General features: G+C 41.3%; 1 protein-coding gene across 1 annotated transcript; it reads right to left on the bottom strand.

The window, feature by feature from the left end:
* Positions 1-1323: 1323 nt before the first annotated feature.
* On the bottom strand, positions 1324-20699 carry LOC139568320 (myosin heavy chain, fast skeletal muscle-like). The gene is made up of 40 exons (XM_071390079.1): positions 20600-20699; positions 20239-20466; positions 19730-19876; positions 19339-19495; positions 18900-18927; positions 18521-18635; positions 18306-18398; positions 18070-18130; positions 17852-17950; positions 17413-17516; positions 16851-16989; positions 16443-16561; positions 16118-16267; positions 15853-16023; positions 15310-15613; positions 14920-14984; positions 14739-14826; positions 14505-14622; positions 14226-14349; positions 12405-12541; positions 12031-12286; positions 11601-11843; positions 11116-11292; positions 10874-11019; positions 10319-10409; positions 9580-9969; positions 9332-9458; positions 8014-8132; positions 6761-6957; positions 6439-6622; positions 6148-6313; positions 5559-5683; positions 5068-5376; positions 4648-4851; positions 4365-4490; positions 4067-4237; positions 2197-2301; positions 2006-2101; positions 1756-1887; positions 1324-1439 (listed from the first exon to the last, which is right to left on the bottom strand). Exons 2-40 carry the CDS (start codon positions 20452-20454, stop codon positions 1419-1421), a joined length of 5820 nt encoding a protein of 1939 aa, XP_071246180.1. The 5' UTR covers positions 20455-20466; positions 20600-20699; the 3' UTR covers positions 1324-1418.
* Between the last annotated feature and the right edge of the window lie 4837 nt (positions 20700-25536).

Genomic DNA, 25536 nt, shown 5'->3' with positions numbered 1-25536 from the left:
GCGCCCACTCAACCAGGGGTCTGGCAGCACCATCTTAACTGATTGAAGTGGATTTAACAAGTGACATCAATAAGGGATCATATATTTCACCTGGATTCACCTGGATTCACCTGCTCAGTCTATGTCATGGAGAGAGCAGGTGTCCTTCATGTTTTGTACACTCAGTGGGATAACGGCACAGTCATTTGGACATTTTGGATCTTGGGTTCATAAATGTATTTAATGTCAGGCTCAGGTAGCATCAGGCCTGAATTTTCATGCAGGTCAAATCTCAAATCAAATCCAGACATATTATATCCATTATAGGCTATCCTTTAGAATGACACTTTCGGTTTGGGATGAAAATACTGGGTTACCCGAGAGAAAAATGATTTCAGGGAAAATATTCAACCCTATTTTGGATGGTCAGTCCTTACATCCTTAGCTGAGTCTGAGAAGTAACAGATTACTAAATAACTGTTACTGTAATCCGTTACGTTACCAGCAAAATATTGTAAACAGATTACAGATTATTTTAAAATAGAGGATTACTTTTAAATTCTGAAAAAATCTTCGACACTTCTGTTTTCTCAACGACATTCAAATCAACATTGAAAAAAGGCGCAAGTTTAAATGTGTTCAACGTGAGCGAGTCTGACCATGACTCAGAGACCACTATGATGACACACCAAATGTGTTTGACGGATCGGGGAAAAGAGCAGAAATAGGCTTTTATCGGCTACAGTCCAAACTATGTCTTCCAATGGTGCTACTGCTGTTGGCATCCAAAGACGATCCAACTTAAATAAATGCTTGGCGGTAAGGATGACAGCAGTGGTGTAGTCTACGGCGATACGGATATCACTTATTATTGATATCTACGTAGCGCATTGATATGAATCACACTGCTGCACTCTCATTTAGCTATTTGCGCCTTACGGATTGCGGGTGTTCTGGATGGCTGTCCACAAATCTAAATGTGTATTTGAACCCAATAATGGTTGAATTCAAGAAGTTTAAGTTGATTTATTTTTGAAACCAGTGGACAGCCAGTGAAAAATGAGCTCTTGCAACAGCTACAAAGTGCGGATCCAAGCCTATAGAATAAAAGTGAGGCTTTTATTGCTCAATTTAATTCAGGCTGATAAAAAATATATATCCATAGGCCAAATGGAAAAATGCTCAAACTCGGACACTTTTGATAGACTTAAAGGGGCAATCTGTAGTTCTTACATCTACTGTTGTTTTTGGAATCCCAAATTGCTCCATTAATTAAAGTACAATATTATTACGATATAAAAAAACTGTTTGCTGAGTAATAAGTCCACAGTCACAAAGGAAGTGTATGTAGATCCACATGTTTTTAATCAACGCTCAAAATTTCACCATGAAAATCATATTTTATGCAACACAGGAAAATTGTAAGACTTTGATCTTGTTTATTCAGCAACTTCTTTTCCCTGTAGGAAGAAAGAAAAAATATAATGGATCAGTAATAATAATGAACATGATAAATATATTATGAACACTTGGAAAGAACACTGTATAATGGAAAAAGTGTTCTAAGACTCAGCTTGGACTTTCAACTTTTAAGTACCAGCTTAGATTGAAATAATCTTCTTTTTTTGCCCTACTTGACATGTGCTTCTTACAGATGTTCAATACAGTTGAGTGTAAAAGGTCTGTATTGATCTCTGTGAATAACTAATCATAGGTGGTGTTGATGTGGTCATATCTGAACAGGAGTCAGGTTCAGGTTTAGCAGCAGTTCTGTACCTTTCCAGAGTCACGTGTCTTGGCTCTGAGCTTGTTGACCTGAGTCTCAGCGATGTCAGCACGCTCCTCAGCCTCCTCCAGCTCATGTTGAACCTTCCTGAACTTAGACATGTGCTGGTTTGCTGCTTCCTCCTGGATGAGGAAAAGAGAGGGAGAGCAGAACATCAGCATTCATTATATATTTTTTTCTAACGATAAATATGTTGTCGAATGTATGCTTTCAGAGTATTTGACTAAGTCTGTGACTCACTGCTTCCTCAGCGTGCCTCTTGTAGGCCTTCACTTTCATCTGCAGCTTATCTACCAGGTCCTGAAGTCTGCCAACGTTCTTCTTATCCTCCTCAGTCTGTGAGAGAAGATCAAATGATCAATGCCCCATAATTATATACACAAACCTATCAGTGTTGGTGTCAAGTGTGTGAAGAATGCACTTTCTCTTACCTGGTAAGTGAGCTCCTTGACTCTGCGCTCATACTTGCGGATTCCCTTGACTGCGTCTACACCTCTTCTCTGCTCGACCTCCACTTCAGTCTCGAGCTCACGCACCTTTGTGAAAAAAATAAACGTAGGCAGTTGTTTGAGCTGGTGAAATCAGATGTAACGAATCTTTGTAACACAGGTAATCTTCTACCTAGTCAAGGAGGCACAATTGTTGTCTGTTCCTATGTACTATTTACAATTTTTATTGAAGGGGTCTATAATTATAACAACTTTTCATTTTCTCGGTCAGTGGTTCCCAAAGTGGAATTTACATTTCAAATGTTATGAATATTGATAGTCAAAAGCGAGACAGAAGCACCGACATAAATTCATTTGGAAGGTAAGTGGGAAAGCACCATATTAAAGTAATGTTTCCAGAGTATGTACATATGTTTGTTAAGATTTTATGTTGTTTTTTCACTTTTTTATGAACATATGAAAATCCGCTAGCCTACAAGCTAATTTAGCCTTCTAGCTGGTAGTCCCACATAGCAACGCTAGCTTCCCTAGCAACGGCCATTTTGCAGCAGAGTGAATGAGTCAAGTAGCTAGCGATCTAGAGAGAGAGAAATTTAACAATGTAACTAGATGAAGCCTAACAAATAATTACAATGAGATGAATTTGATTCATGTACAGTATATTATATCGTGTGTTGATATTTATTTAGAATTTGTATTATTATTATTATTATTATGAATGAAATGGCAGTTTAGAAGAAGTCTGCCAGGACTTTTGTACAAGCTGGAACGAAGCAACTAGATTAATATATTTGTATATCTTTATTTTAAGGTCTTGGCTACAATTCTTCTCAACTCCGCTAAATAAGTGTAACATATTCCCCAAAATGTTGATTTTGAACATAAATACATCCTGAATTAAGCTTTTAAAACTGCTACATTTTCTCTCCGCCACATGGCAAAATGTGTAGAATTTCAAGAAATTAGCTCTAAAATTACAAAATGTTATTTCTGTCCAAAGGAAAAATGTGTAGAATAGCTGAACATTTGTTTTAAAACTGCAAAATGTTGTTTCTGATGCCAGAAGGTGACTTTAAAATGTTCTTTCCCAGGGGCCGAGACATGATTAGTCCAGCCATGCACTGGAGAAGTCATAGCAAATCCAACGATGAAGACTTGTAGACAATCCCTAAGCTCATGCACAGAAACATCGGGTCTAACAGTTGTGCTGAACTGCACATGTTCATGCAGTCAAAAGAACTCCTTCGGTAGAAAGTTGTTTTTGATGAAAATTAAAACGTGTTCGTTTGTTACTTTCACTAGGTTGTAGTAATGACAGTTTCAGCTACTTAAAGATGCACTCCAGTATCTTAATACATTTACTCGAGTCTAGGTCTTGCCTTTAGATTTCAAGAAAATTAACAACCAAGGATGAAATTTTCACTTCTCCCATAGACATCTCAAACCCTGGTCTGGTCTGAATCGCAATCATTCCCGGAAGTCTTGCAATGTTGCACCTCTGGGTTTAGAAACTATGTGGTAAAACTACCTGGATGCTATTTTTACTGAACTCTAAAGTAGGAATTGTATTCTGATATTATGAGGGGGTCCCTCATGAATTTTCTATCACAAAAGGGGTCCCGTGTCAAAACGTTTGGGAACCCTTGATCTAGGTGGTTTAGGGTGGCAGGTATCCTAGCAGTTAAATGTTGCTGGTTCAAATACCTGAGCCTTCAACGTGAAAAATTGTGTTGATGTCCAAGGCACTTAACCCTAATTTGCACCTATCAGGTGTATATGACACTATAGGATAAAAAGCATGTCCAGCAATCCGTCTTTCAATCCACCCCAATCCCCCCTGCTGATAACTCACCCTGGACTCCAGTTTCTGGAGCTGCTTCTTGCCTCCCTTCATGGCCAGATTCTCAGCCTCATCCAGGCGGTGCTGCAGGTCCTTGACTGTGACCTCCAGGTTCTTCTTCATCCTCTCCAGGTGAGAGCTGGTGTCCTGCTCCTTCTTCAGCTCCTCAGCCATCATGGCCGCCTGGAATAATAGTTTGTTTAATTTATGCACCAATCATAACATCCCTCTGACATCTTTATTGTGGTTAACCGGCCCAGCTACCATTTCCCTTGAGGACAAATCAAATTGATGTAATTCAAGTACTCACGTCAGTGATGGCCTTCTTGGCCTTCTCCTCTGCATTCCTGGCCTCCTGGACGATGTCGTCCACCTCTCCCTGCACCTGCACCAGGTCAGTCTCCAGCTTCTTCTTGGTGTTCAGAAGGCTGGTGTTCTGAAGGAGGAAACAAGACGATTTGTTTGACTCTTAAGAGAACTTACAAGTCACAAGACTGAAATTCTGAAAATCTAAAAGCAAAGCCTGTCGAATTCCAGGTGTGTGTAAACGGTATACTTGGTTGAGTTTCATCACAAATGGCTTTGATCCATACCTGGGAGTGCAGCAGTCCAACACGCTCGCTGGCATCTACCAGCTCAGTCTCAGCCACTTTGCGGCCTCTCTCTGTCTGCTCCAGAGCAACTCTCAGCTCCTCGATTTCAGCCACCATCAGACCGTTTCTGCGTTCCACCATGGCTACCTGCTCCTTCATGTCCTCTGCAGCGCGGACGGCATCATCAAGGTGCAGTTGGGCATCCTGGGGTTCACAATGACATACGTTCATTAGGATTTGTGGATGGAGGGGTGATAGGATGGGTGATAGAAATGTTAATTGGGAAGAATTTACTCAATATCCCTCCCATTCTACAGTATATAGTTCAATCTATTCAATTCCTCTGTTCTTTTCTACAGATTCACAAACAAATCCCTCTCCATGTTCAGATTTTTGAGCCTGATGTCCCAGTCCCTTTACCTTGAACTGTCCCTGGACGTTCCTCAGCTGTTTCTGGGCCTCAGAGGCCTGCCTGTTGGAGTGGCTCAGCTGGATCTCCATCTCGTTCAGGTCTCCCTCCATCTTCTTCTTCACCCTCAGGGCGTCATTCCTGCTCCTGACCTCAGAGTCCAGGGTGCTCTGCATGGAGTCAGACACCCTCTGGCTGTTCCTCTTGATCTGCTCCATCTCCTCGTCCTTCTCAGCGATTTTCCTATCCACTTCACCCTTGATCTGGTTCAACTCCAGCTGCACACGCAGAATCTTGGATTCCTCGTGCTCCAGTGTTCCCTGGACAAACAGAAGCAGTCAGGCCAATTGTGTTCAATACATTTGGATGTAGGAATTATATATATATATATATATACTGTATATATATGACTACACTAAACACCATTACAGGGAGCATTAGCCTGTAGCTGGCGTTGGCTAGTTTAACACTGCTTTCCCCATCAAACAGCTGTAGTTTGTACCTCAGCCTCCTCCAGAGCGGTCTGGATCTCAGACTTCTCTGTCTCCACGGTCTTCCTGGCCTTCTCCAGCTCATGAATGCTCTTGCCAGTCTCTCCGATCTGCTCAGTCAGGTCAGAGATCTCCTCTGCACACACACACACACACACACACACACACACACACACACACACACACACACACACACACACACACACACACACACACACACACACACACACACACACACACACACACACACACAAACACACACACACACACAAACACACACACACACACACACACACAGGAGCAGTTTAGACTTGGGGGATTTTAAGTGGATATGTCAATGTACTTAAGTTGACATTGAATCATAATAACAGTTAATTAATTAACAGCAATTCATATGGTCTTGCAAATCTAATTGCCCTCCACATCCTTTGGTTGTTCAAAGGAATAGTGATCACAAGTAAAAAATAAAAATAAAAGTTTTTGGGATCTGTACATGAAAACTCTGAAATGGTGTAATAGTAGTTTTGATGATTGCAGTTCCCTCCATTTTCAAAACACTAGTCAAACATGAGCCAAATAGAACTGCTGTCAAATGCTCACGTTGCAGGTTCTTGTTCTCTCTCTTCAGAATCTCCAGATGATCCAGAGTCTCCTCGTAGGAGTTCTTCATCTTGAAGAGTTCAGTGCTCATAGAGCGAGCCTCCTTCTGAGCTCCTTCCAGCTCAGCCTGGCCCTCCTCATACTTCTGCTTCCACTCTGCCAGAACCTAGGAGAATCCATGGAATTTTCATTAGAAGTCGTTGATGAAGAGTTTTGATTCCAAAATATGCTACAATTGATCATATAGCAGACAGTAAATATCAGCCTATGGTGAGGTTTATTCATTTTCACCTTGTCAAAGTTCCTCTGCTTCTTGTCGAGGTTGGCGGCCAATGTGTTTGCTCTCTCAACGTCAATCATGAGGTCCTCCACCTCTCCCTGCAGCCTCTGCTTGGTCTTCTCCAGGGAGGCGCACTTGGAGTTGGTCGCCTCAATGGTCTCCTCAGCCTCCTGCAGACGCTGGGCCAGCTTCTTCCTATTGGACAACAGAGGGAGGTTTAATGAGCTGAAAAAAAAGTAACTAAACCTGTTGATGTAACATTTTCTCAGAGCCCCATACCACCCTCACCATCAATACCCAATATTTGAGTTTTTGCTGTTCCGTGCGACTCACTTGGCCTCCTCCAGCTCCTCTGTGCGCTGGATGGCATCAGTTTCATACTTAGTCCTCCACTGAGCCACCTCACTATTGGCCTTGGACATGCCGCGCTGCAGCTCTGCCTTGGCCTCCTGCTCCTCCTCAAACTGCTCCCTCAGGAGGTCACAGTCATGGCGGGCAGACTGAACACCGTGGGCCAGTGCATTTTTAGCCTGTGAGAGAGAAAGACAAAGAGAGATTGGAGTCAATAATTTATAGTAGAAGTCTCTGAGGGTGGTGTAGTCACCATGTATATCAAGATATGTCTTTAAACCAGGGTTCTCGAGCTGGAAGGCCGCAATTTTATTTGGCCCCTCACGTTTTCTGAATAAAAAATAAAAATTTGGGCAGGACTGTAAAAACACCAACAAATCGGCTCCAAGTGATATTATTTTTGGAAATCCAATCCAAAGTTTTCCCATGCACAACAGACATATATATATCATCAGAGGCGTCATGCCCATATGGGGCACAGGGGCATGTGCCCCCTCAGATTTGTCCTGTTGTTTCTTTGTAATACTACTAGCCACCTTGCAATTTTCTGAAGTTGGCTTTAGTCAGCCCAGATACTGTAGGTTCCCAAAATCCCAACCTCATAACTAGCTACCAAGAAGCCATTTTAGGCTATCAATCAAGGTAGAGTGGCTAGCTTGTCTAACTATCTTAGCTGGCATGCCTGCTGGAAAGGCTGGTAGACTTAAGAAGAGCAAACAATAACTAAATGTACTGAATGAGTCTCAAATTCCTTCCAATCTTTTACCCAGATTTTAACAGAGATGAAGAGAAGCATATTTAGTTTCTTTAAAAAAAGAACCACCAGTCAGGAAGACACAGACAGCTGAAGAGGTATGCTTAGATATGTTTTTTACAATGAATTAAGTATAAATATTATGGCTATAGATTGCAGGAAAAGCTGTTTCAGGTGTTTGAAAAATGCAAAAATGTCCAACTTCAGGACGGGGGCCTTCCCCTCCTCAGGACCGCACCCCCAGGGGGGTGTATTATGTCCCTGTATGGGATTGCATACAAATGTAAGCAAGGTTTGAAATTATGTTTTAGTCAAATATTATATCTGTTTGTGCTTCTTGCATTCAATTTGCAGTCCACAAATTATTTGTAATTATGTCCTGACCATCCTCACAAGAACAAAAATCAGCACGCGGCTGAATCTAGTTGATGATCCCTGCACTAAACTCTGGGGTCGGTGGAGTCCATTTTGGGTCCCTTACCTTGACCTCCTCCTCAATCGCCCTCTTCAGCTCCTCCACCTGCTGGGTGAAGGCCTGTTTTCCTCTGGTCAGCTGAGACACCAGAACTTCCTTCTCCTCCAGCTGGCGGCCAAACTCACCTGCAGGGATAGAGGGATATCTTGTTAATGACTTCTTTGTTTTATAAGATTGAAAATGTATTTTAATGTATCATGGGCAATGTTGTTCGGTGGTGAATAGCACAGTAGAAACTATGTGGACTAGTGGAGGCTCCTCAGAAGAGGAAGGGGAGGATCATCCTCCTCAGTGAAATTAATAAAAATAAAAATAGTGAAACATTAAAAAAGTTAGATAAAACTATACCAAATATATTCACGCCATATACTGAAGGTCTACAGTATCCCCAACAGCACTCTGTAGCGTAGCACCATGGTGTAGCCATGTTTCCATTCAACAGCTAGTTTCCATCCTCCTCGGGTTACTTTGACTTCAATACAAAACCAAGGAGGCTCATGGTTCTCACCCCCTTCCATAGACTTACACAGTAATAATGACTACGAACTGCAACCTATCATAGCTCTTGCAGCATGAACTGACATGTTGTCCACTCAATCAAAGGACAAGAGAATTACGTTTCTTTTCGACTGATCACAGACAGTTGATGTGTTTTGCACTGAAGTCCAGAAGGGAAAAGGTGAGACAAGGAGAGCACGTAGATGCGAGAAGGAATTATACAACGAGCAAAATGATCATGCTGTTTGTATGTGGTTTCTATGAAAGTGAACTGTGTTTGCGTGTGATCAGGGTAGTATTCATTCCGCACATTCTGTTGAAAACCTTTCTTAAACGGAACCAAATAGAACAAAATTAGGATAACATACCTGAATTTGTCCAATAGAAACTCTCATTTGCAACTGTTGGACTAATTATTACAACCTAAATCAGCTGGATGCAGGCAAGAGTGTGCAAGGCGGTATTGAATCTGTCAAGGTCTCTCATCTCGATTACTCAAATTTTTCTCTCCACCTGTGCACATACGTTGTAAACTGTCTAGGCTCGGTTGCAGCAACCTCATGATGGGTATATGGAACATATGAGTATCATGTAGTACTCTAAACCTATCGATGTTACATTGAGCTGGGTGAATCGAATATGAATTAGAGTCATCCAATATGCTGTAATAGAAATAAGGCCAAGCTCCTACAAAAAAATAATTGTCCTCCTTCATCTTAAACATCACTGACCGGCACTAATGTGGACTAAGGACATAAATCCCCAAGACATTTTATTGTGTTGTACTAAAGTAAAGCATTAGTTTGTTGTTCATTGCTGATGGTACCATTTTCTGTCAGGAGTCTGGCCCTCTGTCCGCTGATGTCGTTGACCTGGCGAACATTCTCATCATTCTTAGTCTTGAGCTCACTCAGCTGGTCCTCAAGAGTACGGCACATCTTCTCCAGATTGCCCTGTTAGTGAAATATGTTCCATCATTACTTTATATATGGGAATCCTGTCAACTTCAGGTCACTTGAATGGTAATGTCGTTGACCCTCCTCAACACTGCTTGACCAAAACATTGCTACTCACCTTAGCCTTGGCGACGGCCTCCATGTTGCTAGAGAGGTCATCAATCTCCATCTTGTACTCGCTCTTCTCCTTCTCCAGCTTCTGCTTAACGCGCTGCAGGTTGTCGATCTGCTCCCCGAGCTCAGCCACACTGTCTGCCTGCTTCTTGCGCAGAGCGGCGGCTGTGGCCTCATGCTGCAGGGTGGACTCTTCAAGATCACGACGCAGCTTCTGGAACTCAGCCTCACGCTTCTTGTTCATCTCAATCTGAGCAGCAGTGGCGCCTCCGGCCTCCTCCAGCCTCTCGCTGATCTCCTCAAGTTCCCTGGAGAGATCGGCCCCCTGCTTCTCAACCTTAGCCCTGGCAGAACGCTCAGCCTCAATTTCCTCCTCCAGCTCCTCAATACGGGCCTAGAACAGGGGGCAGGAGCAGGGGGGATGAACACTACAATACAGTTGAAACAATTGAACCTCACAAAGTAATAATAGTATGTATATTTTGCATAAATGTGTTAATACATAGACAGTTAATATATTCAGTAGAGTGTCCAATGAAGGAACCAAACTACCATTTTGAAGCACCGTCTTCACAACAGTAAGAAGCACTAGCAAGAAGCACCACCTTCCAACTTTTTCAGCCATCAGAATCTACAGGGGAAAATGTGTGCTACCAGAATAATGTTTTTCAAGTCTGTGCTTTTCTGTTCTGGAGCTTTGTACCTGGGTGAGTCTGGAGCTTAGATCCCTAGATGTACTGTACCTGGAGTTCCTTGATCTTCTTCTGCAGCTGAGCTCCCAGAGACTGCTCATCCTCAATCTTGCTGAGGAGCTGAGTGGTCTCAAACTCCTTCCTAAGAAAACCAAATATGCCGATTGCAGAGTTAGTTTCGGTTCGAAAGTGTAAAGGGAGGGTATCATACCGTTCACATTTCTTTTAAAGGGATACTTCAGCATTTTGGCAATTAAGCCCTGTATCTACTTCCCCAGAGTCAGATGAACTTGTGGATACCAGTTTTATGTCTCTGCATCCAGTATGAAGGAAGTTAGAAGTAGTTTTGCAAGCCAATGCTTACTAGCATGCTAGCAGTTACCATAGAATTCCAGTCATTGCGCTAACAGTTAGCAACTTCAAACTGCATGCAGAGATAAAATGGTATTCACGAGTTCATCTGGCTCTGGGGAAGTAGATAAAGGACTTCCAAAATCCTGAAGTATCCCTTTAAGAATCACATGAATATGCTGATTCACAATTACAAGAATTAGACAAAAACAACAATTATAGCAGATAATACTGTAGTCATAGGTTTGTGTTTACTTCTTGATTTTCTCATCAGCTTGCTGCTTGTCATTCTCCAGGTCCATTATGGACTCTTGGGCCAGTTTCAGATCTCCCTCCAGCTTTCTCTTGGATCTCTCAAGGTCCATACGGAGCTTTTTCTCTTGCTCCAGAGAACCCTCAAGCTAGAAGATAAAAACACATATATTGTTCAAATCTAAACAACTGAAGATAATATCATCTTACATACTATCATGGCCAAAATGTCAAACTCCACTCACGTCGTCCACTTGCTGGTCCAGCTTGGTCTTGGCCTTGGTCAGAGTGTTGACTTTGTCCTCCTCTGCCTGCAGGTCATCCAGTGTCTGCTGGTGGGCCTCTTGGAGGGCTTTCTTCTCCTTGGTCAGCTTGGCAACACTCTCATCCATAGACGCCATCTCCTCTGTCAGGTTTTTAACCTGTAAATGGCCACAACATAATTATACTTCACCATAAAGGGGAGATTTAATTTGTTATATATTGCGTTCATTACATTTAGATTAGAACTGCATCAACAATTACTGTACTGTAGATTCAACACTAGATGTCAGTGTTCACCATGCCAGTGTACTGAATGGAAGTCATAAATGAGGGGGAGCAGAACATGCAATGAATGTGGGGAGTGCTGAAGTTCTACCATTGTGTCATAATATTTCCTGCACCCATAATACAATTTGATTTCCATTTCTGTTAAGCTATGTTTTGACTTGATTAATGTTTGGAAGACCTTGTTTTCAGTGGCGTGCTTCTCCTTCTCCACTTTGGCCAGGGTGAGCTCCAGGTCATCAATGTCCTTCTTCAGCTCAGAGCACTCATCCTCCAGCTTCCTCTTCTTGGCAGTCAACTCAGCATTGATCTCCTCCTCATCCTCCAGCCTCTCGGTCGTCTCTTTGAGTTTGGCTTCCTGCTGGATCTTGCTCTTGATGAGCCCCTCACACCTTTCCTCAGCATCGTTCAGACTCTCTCCTTCCTGGTTTCAGAACAGGGGAAAAAATCAGTGGCCTAATTTGGTGTATGAAAATATAGACTTCATTTAGTCAAATATGTCGGACCAAATCATGAAATATATAAATAACATGGGCAATAACAGTGTGCCTGTGTGTGTGTGTGTAAATGTGTGTTTAAATGTTTCCTCATGTAGGTCGTTGCTCACTCACAGATGTTACTTGGAGCGCCAGGTCGTTCTTGTCCTGTGTCAGGGCCACCAACTTCTCCTCCATTTGCTTCTTCGTGGACAGAGCCTTGGCCAGGTCTGTCTTCATCTTCTCATAGTTCTCCTTCATGTTGGCCAGCTCCTTCTCAGTCTCAGCGCTCTGCAGCAGGGGCTTGATCTTGAAGTACAACTTCATCCATGGCCAGGTTTTCACATTCATGAATGAGCGGATGTTGTACTGGATGGCGTAAACTGATTCTCTGGTCGACAGAAAGGATAGAGTAGCATGGTGAGTGACATAATGAGTAATCGTAATCATAATGCATTATATACAGGTGGTTGACAGAAAGCTTTGCCAAGATGTTTACTATTCCTCACCTCCTCTCCATCATCTTGCTAAACTCTCTCCTCATGAGGAATCCACGGCTGAGAGCCTGGACCATGCCGACCAGAGTGGCCAGCTTCTCATCTCTCATCTCCTCCAGGACACCCAGCAGACCGGCTTTGAAGAACACCTGAGACACAGGTTAACATGGTCAATGGAACCACAGATGGTGACAGATAGAAAGGGTTGAATCAAAAGAGGGGAACAACACCACTAGATTGATTTAAACAACATTACCTTTGTAACGGTTACAAACATACCATGTGATCAGTTGTTTCTAAGTTGTTAGTTATTGTACAGTTGTAGATTAATAATGTACAGATACAGATACCTGCAGCCATACCACTCACAGTACATTTCAAACACAGATTCAACCACAAAGACCAGGGAGGTTTTCCCCTTGACTCGCAAAGAAAGGCACCTATTGGTAGATGGGTAAAAAACCACATTGACTAACCCTTTGATTAGGGTAAAGTTATTGATCACACGTTGGATGGTGTATCAATACACCCAGTCAATACTAAGATATAGGCATCCTTCCTAACTCAGTTACCAGAGCGGAAGGAAACCTCTCAGGGACTTCACCATGAGGCGAATGGTGACGTTAAAACAGAATTTAACGGCTGTGACAGGAGAAAACTGAGGATGGATTAACATAATTGTAGTTACTCCACAACACTAACGTAAATGACCGAGTGAAAAAATGGAAGCCTGTACAGATGAATAATATTCCAAAACATGCATCCTGTTTGCAATAAGGCACTAAAGTAAAACTGCAAAAGAATGTGGCAAAGAAATGTACTTTATGTCCTGAATACAACGCGTTATGGCAAATCCACAACACAACACTGAGAACCACTCTTCATTTTTCCAAACATGGTGATGGCTGCATCATGTTGTGGGTATGCTTGTTGTTGACAAAAACAAGTTCGTTTTTTTACAATAAAAAGAAACGGAGTAGCGCTAAGCACAGGCAAAAACCCTAAAGGAGAACCTGGTTCAGTCTGCTTTCCACCAGACACTGGGAGACAAATTCACCTTTCAGCAGGACAATAACCCAAAGCAGAAGGCCAAATATACACTGGAGTTGTTACCAAGACGACACTGAATGTTCCCGAGTGGCCAAGTTACAGTTTTGACTTAAATCGGCATGAAAATATATGGCAAGAATTGAAAATGGCTGAAAACAGACACATCATCTAGCAATGATCAACAACTAGCTTGACAGAGCTTGAAGAATTTCTTAAAGAATAATGTTCAAATATTGTACAATCCAGGTGTGGAAAGCTCTTAGAGACTTACCCAGAAAGGCTCACAGCTGTAATCGCTGCCAAAAGGAAGTCTAACATGTGTTGGCTCAGAGGGTTGAATAATCAAGACGTATTAGTGTTTTATTTTTCATAATTATTTTTTACAAATGCTAGAATTTTTCTTCCACTTTGACATTCGATATTTTTGCGTAGCTCATTGACAATAAATCACAATTAAATCCAAACTTTTCACACAACAAAATATAGAAAAAGTCAAGGGGTGTGAATACTTTCTGAAGGCACTGCTGATAAATAAATGTACACAGCAACAGATAACTGCAGCCATACCATTCTAACACAATGCACATGATAATGAGTTTAGTTTCTCTTCCAAACTTGTAATGAATGACTTTGAAGAAGAAAAAAACACAATGATTTTCCACTTTTTCCATTAGTTAAATGAAGAAGAAATAATAAAATAATGGGTATACCAACTGAAGAGATTTTAAATGATCATAGTATTTGTTTTTTGTTGTCAGCTTTTGCTGGGGGTATTTGACTGACCTTGGTGTGTCCAAACTTGTAATCCTCGTGATTCACATCAATGGACCCAAGCAGCTTCTCAGAAGCCTTCTTGTTGTCCATGAATTGGCCCTCAGGGATGACACTGGCATTCAGTACTTTGTACCTGAATGAGGAGACAGTTTTAAAGGATGTCAAGTTGTAATAAGTTGGTTATATTACATGACAGGTAAGACTATTCTGATGCTGGGAAAACCCTTGGAGCAGATCTTTCTGTGATTGTGTTTGTGTGCAGTTGTGTTTGTGTTTGTGTGCCTGTACCTCTGCTTGAAGTCAGCATAGATGATTCTGCTGGGGAAGCCTTTTCTGCAGATCCTGATACCCTCCAGTACACCATTACACCTGAGCTGGTGGATAACCAGGAAGTTCTCCATCAGACCTGGTAAAACAAACCAAGTCTCTTTTAATACTCATAAACAGGTTAAAGATTGGGATTGTTAAGGTTACTGATACTGTACTGATAAGATGACATATTTAACTCAATATTTCTTGTACCTGGAGTCTTTGACTCGTTGGGGATCAGGCAGCGCACAAAGTGAGGATGAGTGCTCCTCAAGTTGGTCATCAGCTTATGTAAGTTCTCCTGTAAAAGGGTTACAAACCATTTTCTCAGAAATAATTTATGATAATCAATGCACCTTTTGATGGACTGAATCTACACATTTCAAAAGCTCACCCTGAACTGGGAGGACACTGTCTGCATGGAACCACCCTTCTTCTTGCCTCCTTTCTTGGCTTTATCTGTTAAAATGGGGAAAAGTAAAAGATAACTACAAAAGTACATTTCCTAGAGCGGGTGGTATAAATAGAATAATAAGAAGAGTATGTAAGAAATCTAGAGTGGTCTTGTCTTCAGCAAGCACACTAATTATAAACCAGAGAATCTCTGGTTAACTTCACACTTATCTAGAGGCAAATGCTGCCAGTGAGATTGTGTAGAATAAGACCTATTGTATGTGTAAATTAACCCAGTAATAAACCTTGAGAAATTGTGATATATTCAAAGACTTTAAAGAAAATTGTAGCTTGTGCGTAATTAAATGATTTGACGTGATGCTAGTCTTACCCTCAGGTGGTGCGGCAGGATACAGGGCAGCCAGAATTTTGACTCCTGACTTCCCGTACAGTTGACAAACTGAGTCGTTCAGGGGGTCCTTGTTCTTCTCCAGCCACCCAGTGATGTTGTAGTCCACAGTTCCGGCGTAGTGCACCAGGGAGAAGTGGGCCTCTGCCTTGCCTTTGGCAGGCTTGGGCTTCTCAAACGCCTGTGTTTTGCCAAGATGCTGGGAGTACAGCTTGTCCTTGAAGGTAGTGTCTGAAGACTTGGGGAACATGCACTCCTCTTCAAGGATGGAGAAGATGCCCAATGGCTTCACGAAAAGAGATGTATATCAAATTAGTGATATTTCCATTTAGGATCACATCCATTACTTTAGTAAACATGCTATTATAGGATTATATTCCTTTAGGGGCACATAATAGAAAACATATTGAGAGCTCAACAGTCAGATACATTTTACCACTGATAATATCTCAAACGGCGCTCCGTATGAGCTTTGCTATTATGGTCCACTAAAATGGTCCATTACAATCCTCACAGACATTTTACCTTCTCAATAAGCTCAATGCAGGCAGCCAAGTCCATGCCGAAGTCAATGAAGGCCCAGACGATTCCCTCCTTCTTGTACTCCTCTTGCTCCAGGACGAACATGGTGTGGTTGAAAAACTGTTGCAGTTTCTCATTGGTGAAGTTGATGCACAGCTGCTCCATGCTGTTGTACTGTTGATGGAGTTTTAAAAGGGATCATTTCATCATACAAGGCTGTAATCCATCTCAATCACAACTAATTGTCTTGTTCTGGTCTCATACTCACGTCAAAGATCTCAAACCCGGCAATGTCGAGCACACCGATATAGAACTGCCTTGGATTCTTGGTGTCCAACATCTCGTTGATACGGATGACCATCCACAAGAACATCCTCTCATAGATGGACTTGGCCAGAGCACTGACTGAGTTATTAACCTGCAATGATAATACCTCAAATTAATACATGAGATATTGACCATGTCTAGTGATAAGGTGATAATAATTTTGGGAAAACAACAACACTATTCAAAAAAAGCAATGCACTCGTCCCCAAAATAATTCCGGTCCACAGAGAATGGTAAATGCTTTGTTTGGCTTTGTTTGGCCTTACCTGAGGCACAGTCTGTCCCTTGGTCACATACTCGTTGCCGACCTTCACTCTGGGGTAGCACAGAGCCTTCAACATCTCAGCTGAGTTCAGGCCCAGCAGGTAGGCGATTTTATCAGCCACTGGAGAGAGAACCAACAACAACAACAACAGACTCAGGGACACAAGAACGTTTTTTTTCTGATGTTAAACTGGCAAAATAGTTTGGATAACTTCTTTGTGGGTTAGGTTTTGATTCACCCATATCCATAACTTCAAATCATTTGAGGAGGTTGTACCTGTTCTCCGAAAATGATCTCCTGCCTGATTTGCATGTGACACTGTCTATCTTAGGCATTCTGTTTCTATGTTTGGGACTGGTAATGGGACTAATACTTTACATATTATATATTTTTTTAGTGTGGGACTCACCCTCTGTGCCGTCTGGCTCAGCCTGCTCCTCACGCTGCTTCTGCTTGAATTTCAAGTTGCCATGGTGCAATACAGCTCCTGTCAGCTTGTAGATGCCAATCTTCTCATCATTAGTGAAGCCCAGGATTGTAATGGCATCCTGGCATTAAAGATGAAGTACAACAGTGATGAACTAGTTTTGGTCATTTACACTACAGTTCTGTGCTGCTCACTGCAGAACAAATGGGATGGATAGATTTCAATGGCTTCTCTGTTCCACATGATAACACTTGGCCAACACATTAGTAGATGGCAACACAAAATGATTTTTTCACAGTTCCACAGGAAACTTAGTGGTGCTCTCTGGTGGATGTCTTACATGTATGTGCCTCAAGGCGAAGTGTGAAGACATGAAGAGTTCCTTGAGGCACATGTCTAACTAACACAAGGCTTTAGAATCAAACAAAAAAATACATGAAAATTCCCAGCTGCCACCAAGTTGGAATTTCACAGAGCATTCAGTGTGTATGGTGGTCCTATCCATTCCATATCTAGAGTTTGGTTAACCCTTTGTTTGACTCACATCTGTGGCATCCAGCTCGTCATTGTCATTAATGCTGGCCACAGCGATCTGACCCTGGCTGCACATGGGGAAGTCGTAGGGGTTGGTGGTGATGAGCGACATTTCTGTGGACAACGGAGAACAGCTTGTCAGCTAAATCTCTTAGAATTCTGCTCTCCTACCTTTACAGTATCTCTCCCTCCTTTACTCAATAGATGGACTCAAGGATACATGTAGTATACAATGAATAGCATCAAAAGAGGAGACTGAGACTTGTGGACTAGTGCATCACAGTGCATTACTTGATAGATATTTCCCAGAGACCTTCCAAATGTCTAGATGCCTTGTTACCTTGGATGTACACATTGAAATAGTATTATTTGCGCGGGCTATGACATATTTTTATAAGTTCCATAGATGGGGTGTGAATAATTTCCCATGAATCTCTACTTTGTCGTACCAACTAGCTCAGGTTTGTGGCCTGTCATCATCTGGAAGAAGATGTGGTAGCCTCTCTCATCGGGCAGCTGGAAGGACACTCTGGACTTCTCCAGCAGGTCTGAGAGAGAGAGAGAGAGAGAGAGAGAGAGAGATTAAATCAAATTTGATGATATGATCTCCAAAAAATAATCTGTGTGAATTTAGGAAAGCATTGAGAAACAATCAAAACCAACTCACAGGTCTCAATGTCAGCTTTAGCCAGTTTACCACCTTGGAAGTGAATCCTGATGAATTTACCCTGTAGTAGAGCATGGGGGTTAGAAATAGGCCAACAAATAAATCTAACATTTTACTTTGATAGACACCTTTAACTGTTACAGTTTGTTGGACATCTATTGAAATGACAATAGGGAACTAGTGAATTACAATTTTCCTATGTATGGTAACTTCCACAGTGTGCCATTTATACTTACAAAACGTGACGAGTTGTCGTTCCTCACTGTCTTGGCATTACCATAAGACTCCAGCAGAGGGTTAGCTGCAATGATCTGATCCTCAAGAGACCCCTGATTGAGACAAACACAAGTTGCTCAGAAACTGGTAAAGCACATTTTTCTCGATTGATCACTTTTCTTGAAACATGATTCAACCAAACTGAAATAAGAAGGCAAACATAAGAACAACCTACCTGCATTTTGCTGGGGTCTACTTCCTTCTTCTTCTCTCCACCAGACACTGCAATGGTGGCGAAGTACTGGATGACACGCTTGGTGTTGACAGTCTTTCCTGCACCGGATTCTCCACTGGTTTATATGACAGAGAAAGAGGGGTTTTAGTTACATGTTTGAGTGTCAGATTGGCTTTCACTAAGAAAGAGCATAGGAAAATACACTGCTAACCTGCGTTCCGACATAAGTCTTTAACAAATACTCCTTCTCATCGACTCATTATTACACATAGCCTAATGCTCTAATCCATTCATAATGTCATGTATTTCATCACAGCAAGTGACCCAACTTATTACAATAGGAACACTTTCTCAAGTGACATTTTAGTAAACAACTTACGTAATCAGGACGGACTGGTTCTCCTTATCTGGAACCAAAAAACACATTGCTTATCATACTCAAGCAACATTCAGGGGACATTATTTAATTCAAAGCATCACCACGAATTTCAATTTGGAACATTTTCCATTCAAGGGTAGTGAAATCAGATATTCTCAGCAAACTGTTAGAAAACAGTAGATACCGCTCTGAAGTTAATTTTAACTTCCATTGATGCATCCATCCATCTATCCATGAGCACTTAATGGACATCCATCCAACTATCCAACCAACCAAACATCCATCCTTTGTCTATCCATCCAATCATCCATTCATCCAACCGACCATCCTTTCATCCGTCCGTCCATCCATTCATCCATCCAACCATCCATCCAATTATACATCCATCCAACAATCCATTCTTCCATCCATCCATTCCTCCATCCATGAGAGCTCGTACCAATCATCATGAACTGAAAGGCGTTGTCAGAGACGGAGAAGATATGGGGTGGAGCCTCCATCCTCTTCTTCCCTCTGTAGGCGTTGACAACCTCTGTGTCGTACACAGGGAGCCACTTGTAGGGGTTTACCGTGGCACAGAAGAGCCCAGAGTAGGTCTGGATGAAAGCATAATTAATTTAGGGATTACTAAAGTCAGATGTACTTTTACCTGGATTTATGTGAGGATGTGGGTGTACTTTGGTATACTGATGTGGGTCTACTGTATTGATATGTTTTGGTTTCTACCGTTCATTTATGTGTAGTAATGTATGTGTGAATTTATTATGTTCATGTATGTGTGTATTTATTATCTTCATGTATGTGTGTGTTTGTATGTGCAGGTTTCTTACATAGATCATCCATGCTGCATAACGCTCTTTGAGGTTATACAACACAGAGGCTTCATTCAGGTAGGTCATCATGGCCATGTCCTCAATCTTGTCGTACTTAGGGGGGTTCATCTCATAGATGTCTGCATCTTTGAACTCTTTTCCTTCCTGAAACAGTCAGAAATGTAGATTACACACAGATCAAACTGGACATGACTGAATGCTTTTTGCTCATTAAATACAAGTTGAATCTTAAAAAAATGCATATCAACATTTAATCCAACTACTTTGTTATCACCCACTGACATAACTGGTGATTCTTGACTAGTCAATATCAAAAGTTCCATGCCATTTTTAAGTAGCTGCGTTAAAGATGATGTGTTTGAAGGTTATATTCTGCTTACAAAAAACAAGAAATGCTTCATATATTTTGTTAAATATTTCATATTGAAATGTTTTTGATCATTTCGATGATTTTTTAAGAAATTGAGTAATTGCACAAACTTGAATACTTTTCAGATCAGGCTTACCTCCTTAGTGCCGTCAGGTTTCGTGACTGTCACAGTAGACTTCCCGTCGGCCCTGGCAGTGACCAGACCCTTAAGGTACAGCTCCACCTTGTCTGCCACATAGCAGGCATTCTTTGAATCAAAGGGTGCGGCTTGTGCCTCCATCCTCTCCTTCTCAGATTTACGAAGGTATATGGCAGCCTTGCCGTAGATTTGCATCTCAGCGTCCGTACTCATGGTGACGGATAACTAGGAAAGAGATGAAACAAGAAACATGATTGACTCTGTGGTGCTTCCTCCGCAGTCAACAGAGTTAGGTGAGTGGTATCTCTCTCAGAATATTCTAATCACTTTTTATGTGAAGAGTCAAACCGTATCTCACCTTCTTTTTCCCCTCCTACAGATGAATGTGTACTTCTTAGAGGACCCTGTGAAACATAAGGTGTTGTGAAAACGCACAAGTCGAAAGCAGTTGAGGCTGCTGAGGGGAGGACGGCTCATAATAATGATTGGAGCGTAGCAAACGGAATGGCATCAAACACCTGGAAACCATGTGTTTTATGTATTTGATACCATTCCACCCTTTCCACTCCAGTCACTACCACGAGCCCATCCTCCCCAATTAAGGTACCACCATCTTGCTGTGGTCCAAAGCCTCATCATTTAGTCCCCGAAGGGCTAGTAAGCATTTATCTCAATCATTACAGCCATGTCCAATTCAACTTTTATACCTTTATTTAACTAGGCAAGTCAGTTAAGAACAAATACTTATTTTGCAATGACAGCCTAACCCCGCCAATCCCTCCCCTAACCCGGGCAACGCTGGGCCAACTGTGCGCCGCCCTATGCGACTCCCGATCACAGCCGGTTGTGATACAGCCCGGAATCGAACCAGGGTCTGCAGTGACGCCTCTAGCTCTGAGATGCGGTGACTTAGACCAGGTCGCAGTTGCAAATGAGAACTTGTTCTCAACTAGCCTCCCTGGTTAAATTAAGGTGAAATAAAAGACTGCTGCGCCACTCAGGAGCTGAGGTGCCACTGGTAACGTTCATTTTCCTAGTGACAACAAACTTTACTACTATTTTTTTGTTGTTGATTAAAATGAATACCGCTGAAACCCCAGTTACATTCTAGACCCTTCAATTTACAAACGAATGAAAATTTGAGATTTAAAGTAAAACATTTAAAGTAAAAAAACAAATGTTACATTTGATTGCATATTATCAAATCTTACAAGAGACATGCAGAAGTAACTTCAAACAGTGCAGTTAGCTACTGCCTCAGATGCTGAGTGCAAAGATGAGACAAATGTAAAAATATAAGGAGGTGTAGGGGTCTTACCACAGAGGAAGAAGGTTTCTGACTTATGGATGCTGGGGCCTCAGCCTCCTTATATCTGGTTGGAAGTGCTAACCAAGCAAAAGTTAATTATGGACCACTCTGGGGAAGGACATGGATTGTAGGAGAGACCTCTGTGTGTCTGTGTCTCACTAGCACCTCCCACTTCCAGGAGCACCACACTCCCATGACATTACTTTTTAATGTCATGTTTGTCTCTGAATTGAATTTCACTGAGTTTACGTAAATGAGAGATGTCATTACTAATAATTATGACAATATCAAAAGTTTGATTTATCAAATTCATCCCAATGATACTTCTACTGAACCTCATATACTGTAATGGATTGAGTCCATGTTGCCCCACTACAACTGAAATAGTTTTGATTAAATCTAATTTGACCTTATTTAATTCCATTTTAGTGGCATTAATCCTCATCAACAACTTTATATATATGTTCACCTGTTATTTCTATTATTTAGCTTGTAAACACATCTGAACTGTCTCCTCACCTCATGCTTGTGACAGAGTTGGCCGTTACCTCGTGCTTTTCTTAATTTGATTTATCACCCTGGTGGAACCATATTAAATTAAGATTTAAAAGCTAGAACAGAAACATTTCAATTTCAGTTTATAAAACCTATAAATTGAATGTGTCGTTTTTATCTACAGTTTGATATATTGAAGATGCTGTAGGCTTGTTCTATTTGTCTCACATTTCAGTTGGTTAAAAACTTCTTATCACCAGTACAGTATTTCAATCATCTTATCCACTCATATTGCTGACAGGGATATAACTGCCTCAAACTTGAATTACACTCTGAAGTTAACCGCTTAGCAGCTGAGCTGGCTTCAATAAAACTGATATAAAATGAATAGTTACAATAAAGTAATTCCTTTACATTTACAATACATTTAAATGAATCCGTTACATTACAGTGTTTATATCCTTCTAAAAGACAGCTCTAGCAACTTGTAGAGAGAAATTATTTTGAAGTAATTGAGCAAGTTATTTTTTGAAGTCAGTTATTTCACATTCTTCAATGTTGATCACATCTCTTCTGCTTTCAAACCTTCACATTCAATTAGTCCTTTAAGATATTTGTGTCTAATACGGTGCAGCTAAATTAATGTTCAATAGGGTGAAACCTTACAGAACGTTCAGATAGAAATGTATTGTTAAGAACAGATATGACTACCTTATCTACTATTATATATTGATATTGATTCATTCTTTATGCCCAGTGTCCACCCAGCACATCAGTACAAGAAGCCCCATATCTGATTGGTAAGTTAGTCACTGGTATTTTGACCACCCTTTTTCTATCTAAACTTGTAGTAATCATGGCCGAATACCGACCCGGCATGTTGGGCACGTGCCGAGGACCCCTGAACTCCAGGGGGGCCCCTATTGATTTTGTTAATCAATCTCACTCAGATATCATTAACATGGCATAATGTGTAGAATTGCAAGAAATTAGCTTAAAAGAGAAAAAAAAATATCTGCCCCATGGCAAAATGTGTAGAACTGGTATCCTAGTGGATAGAGCATTGGACCAGTAACCGAAAGGTTGCTGGATCGAATCCCTGAGCTGACAAGGTTAAACTCAGTCGTTCTGCCCCTGAACAAGCCAGTTAACCCACTGTTCCCTAGTAGGCTGTCATTGTAAATAAGAATTTGTTCTTAACTGACTTGCCGAGTTAAATAAAGGTAAAAAATTCTCTCCATCCTAAGGCAAAATGGGTAGAATTTAAGGAAATGAGCTTAAAATAGCAACAACAAAAAATCTCTGCCCCATGTCTAAAAGTAATCTGCACCCCACGGTCATGTTGTCAACAAGGAAACGTGATTCATAGTTCAGAAACATATAACATCTCTTTTCCATAAGATATGTTTGAATTTTCAAACTAGTTTTCATTGGGAAGGCAGATAAAGCCTTTTTATCAAAAGTAATCACGTTTGTATGTGAAAACATGGAATCGTACTCATCACTCCACGTTCTTATTTAATTCACTTTTGTTTTGAGACAACTTCGCCTTCGGACAAATTGGGGAACCTGGCTCACGCCCTGGGGGCAGCCTGGTTCCAAAACGAATGCAATAGACACTAACACCTTTGACCCGGGGCATGCACTGGACATTAATAGAATTCCCTCACTGGTATTTTGACCACCCTTTTTAAGAGCTGATCTGATTGGTCAAAATATCAATGATTGTCAAAACGCAGCCTAACATACTGAATCTGATTTCAAGTAATTAAGGGTTAAATGTAAGATTCTGATCATTTGATTCAGCTGAACCCGCTGTGTTAGTGCTGGGGTGGAATAAAAGCCTGCACACCATGAGGATGGGCTGTTCAGAACAGGAGTTGAATGCCCCTGTTATTAACTGCCAGACGTTATTAATAAGCAGTTGAGCAAACTATCATTATAAAATGCATTGTACATATTTGACGTATTTTGGCATTGCCTTAGGATGATAGCAACTCTTGATCCAATAAATTTTAAAGGTGCTTTAAACAACTCAGTCTGTGCTCACAAAGTAGTTTTATCACCACAGACAGTAGTTTTGTCTGAGACACCCCAGTGCTTTGGCTCACGTCAGCATTTTCTTTACATGATTCAATCCATTCATATGTCAGCCAGTAAAAATCTAAATCTGGATATGAGAGGTGGGGTCAAGCTGTGTCATGGATCCACATGACAACCAAGAATGGCTAATTAAGGTTTTATTTTCCAGGTCACATATCTCGCTGTAAATCTATTACGGTGTCAGCAATGTGAGGACCTTCTGGTTGACTAATAAGGTCAAAATTATGTGCTGGCCTGTATCAGATCTCTCTGTGGTCTACAGTATAGGTATGATGTCTTCACTTTTTAGGATACAGTGTGAAGTTAATGGAGGGATAAATGTAATATTTACAAGGATAAACACTTTGTAGTCCAAATTATTACCCCCTGCCAGTGACCTTCTCCAACCATGGCCATGTTCCAAAACTGGGTGTCAGAAATACATGCAGCCTGAGGTCGTTTAGGATTGCTTTATGACCCTCCGTCATAGAGATGGTATCAAACCACATCTGCTGAACTGTTCTTGAAACTCCAATTTGATCCCATACAGTCCATAGCAGAGTTACCAAAGTCACAGATAATGTACTGTATAATGTAATGCAACAGATAATTTACAAGCCCAATATGGACATGTTCAGAAACAGGTGTGTCAGAAATAATCCCAGCTTCCACAGCAATATATCTAAGTTAATTTGGCATTGCTTTATTGCTTCATCAGCAGAGCTGCTTCCATTTGAGCCGTGCACCAGAGGATATGACCATATATGATATAGATTGTAGGAAGACACAGTCAAGTCCATAACAGAGAACATAAATAAAACTGGGAATCCCACAACCTCCCTTCAGCTGCAGCTGTTGGAACACAAGCGTCTCTGGGGGAGCAGGGGACTCTTCCTAGTCAAGCCTTTTGAAGAGTCAGGACAAGTGACAGTCCAATCCACTAGATCAGGTATTCCCACAAGGGGTACGCACAATGTCGTCGGGGGTACGCCAAATAAAAACATGATTCACATCAACAACAACAAAAAATTAAACATTATTTTTTTTATTTGTTTTTTAATCTTCACATTTTCTAACAGTACATTTATATTTTCCAACGGGGCTATACATTTGGCATTTTTCTCGCCTGAGTAGCCTCGTTTCACTGCCAAAAATAAAATTGAACCGTCTAGTGTTCAGCAAAAAAGCAAAACAATGTCAACAGTCCATATGTAGCCAAACGTATGCCCTTTGTTAAATTTTCGGCTAAAATGACATACCCAAATCTAACTGCCTGTAGCTCAGGACCTGATGCAAGGATATGCATATTCGGAATAGCATTTGAATGGAAACACTTTGAAGTTTGTGGAAGTGTTAAATTAATGTAGGAAAATATAACACATTAGATCTGGTCAAAGATAATACAAAGA

This window comes from Salvelinus alpinus, chromosome 2, assembly GCF_045679555.1.
Source record: "Salvelinus alpinus chromosome 2, SLU_Salpinus.1, whole genome shotgun sequence".
NCBI classification, from domain to species: domain Eukaryota; kingdom Metazoa; phylum Chordata; class Actinopteri; order Salmoniformes; family Salmonidae; genus Salvelinus; species Salvelinus alpinus.
The sequence above is the reverse complement of the archived record's forward strand: the minus strand, read 5'-3'. Positions and strand labels throughout refer to the sequence as shown.

Excerpts from the sequence above, each read along its gene's own strand:
- LOC139568320 (XM_071390079.1), bottom strand. The coding sequence starts at position 20,454 with ATGAGTACGGACGCTGAGATGCAAATCTACGGCAAGGCTGCCATATAC. Across the intron at positions 18,928-19,338 it reads CTTTCAGTTCATGATGATTG|ATAAGGAGAACCAGTCCGTC; the intron begins GTACGAGCTCTC and ends TTTTGGTTCCAG. Across the intron at positions 5,684-6,147 it reads AGAGAACAAGAACCTGCAAC|AGGAGATCTCTGACCTGACT; the intron begins GTGAGCATTTGA and ends GTGTGTGTGCAG.